Source organism: Triticum dicoccoides, chromosome 4A (genome assembly GCF_002162155.2).
Source record: "Triticum dicoccoides isolate Atlit2015 ecotype Zavitan chromosome 4A, WEW_v2.0, whole genome shotgun sequence".
NCBI lineage: Eukaryota > Viridiplantae > Streptophyta > Magnoliopsida > Poales > Poaceae > Triticum > Triticum dicoccoides.
Genome location: NC_041386.1, coordinates 7,839,912 through 7,844,398, shown reverse-complemented (window position 1 = coordinate 7,844,398; position 4,487 = coordinate 7,839,912). Strand labels below are relative to the sequence as shown.

The 4,487-nt window shown below is 46.8% G+C and overlaps 1 protein-coding gene across 1 annotated transcript; it reads left to right on the top strand.

Moving 5' to 3' along the window:
* The first annotated feature begins 928 nt into the window (after nt 1-928).
* On the top strand, nt 929-1,812 carry LOC119284571 (ubiquitin-fold modifier-conjugating enzyme 1). The gene is made up of 2 exons (XM_037563701.1): nt 929-1,342; nt 1,439-1,812. Exons 1-2 carry the CDS (start codon nt 1,010-1,012, stop codon nt 1,658-1,660), a joined length of 555 nt encoding a protein of 184 aa, XP_037419598.1. The 5' UTR covers nt 929-1,009; the 3' UTR covers nt 1,661-1,812.
* Nucleotides 1,813-4,487: the final 2,675 nt, after the last annotated feature.

The following is a 4,487-nucleotide window of genomic DNA, read 5'->3' as shown; positions in this document are numbered from 1 at the left end:
AAATCATTTCGAAATAATTAAGTGCAACTCAATGCTTGGACCCAAATTGCCGATTGCACAATTCTAAATCTTTTTTTTGGGAGGGGGTAATCTTTTTTTTTGGGTGGGGGTGGGGGGTGGGGGGGGCATTGATCAATAATATACTTGTTACAATATGGTGGAACTATGCGTGCAATCTTCTCAGTGGAGTGCCTCATCCATCGCTTAACGCGTGGCTAGCGCCATTTACCTCTAGGTCGATTTTAACTAACTCTATATCCTTTTCACCATACATTAGTCGTTTGATCTCATTTACCAAGTGGGTGTATTATCTGACAAATAAAGTTATTTACCCATCAAGAAAAAATTTGATGTATCACAAGGGGTCCGACCATTTTGCCATCACTAATTGAACCGCTTGAGCGCAGTCCATTTCCACGGTTAGCTTCACCCCCTTCTAGTATAGCCCGAGAATCGCATCGGGGTAGACAGATCCATAGAAAGAAGGGGCGGAGGCGGACCAGAGGAAATCAAGAAGAAGGCGAGGAAGATCGTCGGAGCGGCCCACCACTTTTCTGATAGTTTTTTGAAAAATTAAAAAAAAAGGGTAGTTTCTTGCAATGATAAACCGTAATGTGGTAGCTTTTTTGCTATTCACTCCGTTGAACTATGTTGCGCGGATTGTAATCTTGATGTTTACTCGCAAAAAAAAGTAATCTTGATGTTCGAGTTATACAAATTTCTCATCGCAGGGAAAATAAAGTGAACAACATTCTGAACAGTGCCCGAGGCCTCCTTGGATCCTTGATCCGACGGCTGTCCGTCGCTAAGTCGCCCCTGACTTGGCCACCGCAAGTCAGAGAACCCGTGCCTTCCTTCCCCACGGCCACGAGCAGCCGTCGGCGTGAAATCCAAGCAGTCCCGAGAATCGCATCGGGGGATAGACAGATCCACAGAAGAAGAAGGGGGCAGGGGCAGGGGCAGGGGCAGAGGCGGAGCAGAGGAAATCAAGAAGATCGTCGGAGCGGCGATGGAGGGGTGGGACAAGGGCACGAAGAGCGTGGTGGGCGAGATCCCGCTGCTGTCGACGCGGGCGGGGCCCCGGGACGGCGACGCGTGGCGGCAGCGGCTCAAGGAGGAGTACCGCGCCCTCATCGCCTACACCTCCGTCAACAAGGCCAAGGACAACGACTGGTTCCGCATCTCCGCCGCCAACCCGGAGGGCACCCGCTGGGAGGGCACCTGCTGGTACGTCCACAACCTCCGCCGCTACGAGTTCCCCCTCCAGTTCGACATCCCCGTCGCCTACCCCCAGGTCGCCCCCGAGATCGAGCTCCCCACCCTCGACGGCAAGACCCACAAGGTCCGCGATCACGCTTCCTCTTTCCCGTGCCGTCTACGTCGCCGTGTGTTGTGTGGGTTCTTGGTTGTGGATTGTGATTGTTGGACATGGATGCAGATGTACCGCGGGGGGAAGATCTGCCTCACCGTGCACTTCAAGCCGCTCTGGGCCAAGAACTGCCCGCGGTTCGGGCTGGCGCACGCGCTGTGCCTCGGGCTCGCGCCGTGGCTCGCCGCGGAGGTGCCCATCCTGGTCGATTCGGGCATGGTGAAGCACAAGGACGATGAGGCCGCTCCTGCAGATGCCGCTGCTGCGTCTGGCTCTGCCGCTGCCTCTTAGCTGCAAGACAGTTACAGTATGTCTTTTTTGTTGTTGCTGACAGTGACAGTTACAGTATGATGGTTGTTATCAAGGGGATTGGAGGATTGAAAATCCACTCGGCTGTGGACTAATAAGAGCCAGCAATACATATACTCTAGTTGTCATGTGGTGCTTTGCTGTTCCATATTTTGCTGATGAACTGGTTGCTGATTAGAACTGTAGTTAGTTTGTCTGGCTGATTTGGTGTGCATCGAAGTAGTAGATTTGCATTCAACATTGATTTTCATAACCAATTTTTTAACAAAGCAATTGCCTCCGCCCTGCTGGATTTCTTAGGTGGATGCTGTTAATTTAGGATGGAACCTGAAAGTTGTGTTTGGTGAACAGAACTGTGTTTTCTGTCTCGAAAAAGACAATAGAGCGTAAGCAAGATCAGGTGCACAATTGTCTTTTGAATGTTTTTGCCTTGCCTATATCATCCTAGGAATATTAAACGACTTGAAATAAAAATAGGACCAATTGTTCAATTGCTTGTTTATCTCCTCTGAGTTGTCAAGCTTCCGTGTCTATTTTGTTTTGCCAAGTCTCGATGTAGCACGACTACAGGCCTACCATTGTGTTTTTAACACACGGTATATTGAATATGTTTGCTAGAAACCTAAAACTGGTTAAACTGTTGCCTTTTATATTGGCTTGATCTTTTCATGATTGGAACGGTAGAATTGACTTACGGGTTGTTGTGTTAACTTCATCATTTGTTCGTGCTATACTTTATTTTGAGGGAAGAGAGGTTTTCATTGATTCATAAAAGGAGAGTTTACAGAGTCATCATCTACAAAATGACCAATCTCTGTCTGGACATGCCCCAACCTGAAATTGTTAACAGTGCTCACTCTAGCTAACTTAAACTCTAGTGCTCACTCTAGCTAACTTATCCTTGCTTACATTCAACAAAAGGATCAGCAGCCAGTCAGGACCAGTGTATTTAAAACAAGCTTCATCAGGAATGCTCCAGGTTTTCCCCATCTCCATTCTCAAGGTGGCATGAAAACTAGTTTCAGCTTCACAGCAACACACACTGCATATGTTGTCAATCTCCAACTTCCTTTTGAATTTATTGTTGTTTGTAGTAAGGTTATCACAAGGTACTATCCAACTGAATATGTTTACCTTATTTGGCACTGGGGCATTCCAAATAAGCATCTCTTTGAGTAGCTCCAGACTATTCAATACCACACCAAATGGGAGAAGCTTGCGCTCTGAACATTGTATCAATGAGATTGCTCCTAAGGCAAAGCTAGCTAGAATTACAGGACAAGAAACGTCGTAGGTCCCTTATTAGAAGGTTGAGTTCTTTATTAACTGAACCTAATTTCTCTTCGCTCCAGCTTGGAGCACTGACATAGTTAAAAGCAAGTTTTCACCAACTCCTCCCAGGCACTTGACACAGCTACGCAACCTGAATTTCCTCTGAGGAGGACTCTTACCTCTCCCACGTGATTTTTGTTCTTGAAACTCTCCCATGTGATGTCATACCTTGTAAGTAAGTTTTAATACTGGGGTTCTTTTCCTATTCTCTGTTTTGGCCAAATTCACCAGGATGGTGCTATGCTGCTATGAAGAGTAGCCGGGTTTGTAGAGGTTGCCAATAAGGTGATGTCAAATAAACTTGGAGTTCATCTATCATTACTTGTGAGATGTACCGTATAATTATCTCCTGGCATCTTACTATCAGACTCTGAAGCAGATGTACGCCTTGCCGCTCCATCCTCTCCTCTTTAGGGTTTTGTAGATTGTTTTGCACTTAGTTCTCTGTTTTTGGGCTGTTCTTGTTGTTTGTTTCGCACTTGGTTCTCTGTTTTTTGCTGTACTTCTTTAGTGCTTCATTGGCTTTTGTTTCCATGCTTGTGTGGTTTCGGGTATGCGTGTGAGTGTGTGTGGTGCTGGTGTACCGTGTAGCACGGTGGTTGGGTTCGCTGCTGTGTGTTACCAGAGTATAAGTCATGAGGGACTAGTAACCTTTGCACGCGCAAAAATGTGCATCCTGACTGATGTAAATTCTATAGATGTATATCACAGACCTAATCAAATCTTTGATAGTCTTTTGCTCTTGAATGGTGATCCAGCATATCATCCTGAAGAACAGTTCAAATCATATTACATAAAAATATGCTAATAAAACTTGGTACAAAACCATTAAGACAGCCATCTTCAAAGTATGAATGCACTGGGTAAAAGTATGAATGCACGGAACCGACGTAACCATCTTCAAAGTTGCATGTAGAATACTCTGAATCTTAAAAACTGCATCCAGTAGTCTTGATGTAACATTGCTGGCTGCTCATAAAAAGCAGGCATGGAGGAGAGGGGCGTTTTGGTGGACGAGCTGCATGGAGGCCGCTATCTGGAGCTGTCGTCTTGGCGCTGCGATGCGTGATGGCTGCTGTTTTTACTATATACGAGACCTATTTAGTGTGTATACAGATGTGCCGCGTAGTCATGTTCACAATTTGTACGTGGGCCAGCGATTTCGGCTCCGCCTCGCACGCACAAGATGTGCTACCTGGGCGGCTTTGAAAAATGGCCCACTACGCGGCATGGGAGCAGGTGGGGGTTGGTTCGGGAAATAAATGTATCTGTTGGGCCTGTCCAACCATAGTGACGACCATTAAGCCGTCTGTGGTCGTGCGTGGGCACTAGAACCGGGCCAGGTGACCGCCGCTTCTCGCCATGGACGGCATGGAGTTCTTCTTCGAGGATTCTGGAGCTGGGTAAAGTTCTCTAAAAATTCCTATTTCGCGCCAAAGTTTCCGCTGATGGGTGTGGTTTTGTGAACTGAATTTCG

What these genes read in the sequence shown, in the direction of transcription:
- LOC119284571 (XM_037563701.1), top strand. Translation starts at nt 1,010, where the DNA reads ATGGAGGGGTGGGACAAGGGCACGAAGAGCGTGGTGGGCGAGATCCCG. An exon ending in TCGACGGCAAGACCCACAAG is followed by an intron (nt 1,343 to 1,438) that starts GTCCGCGATCAC and finishes ACATGGATGCAG; the next exon opens with ATGTACCGCGGGGGGAAGAT.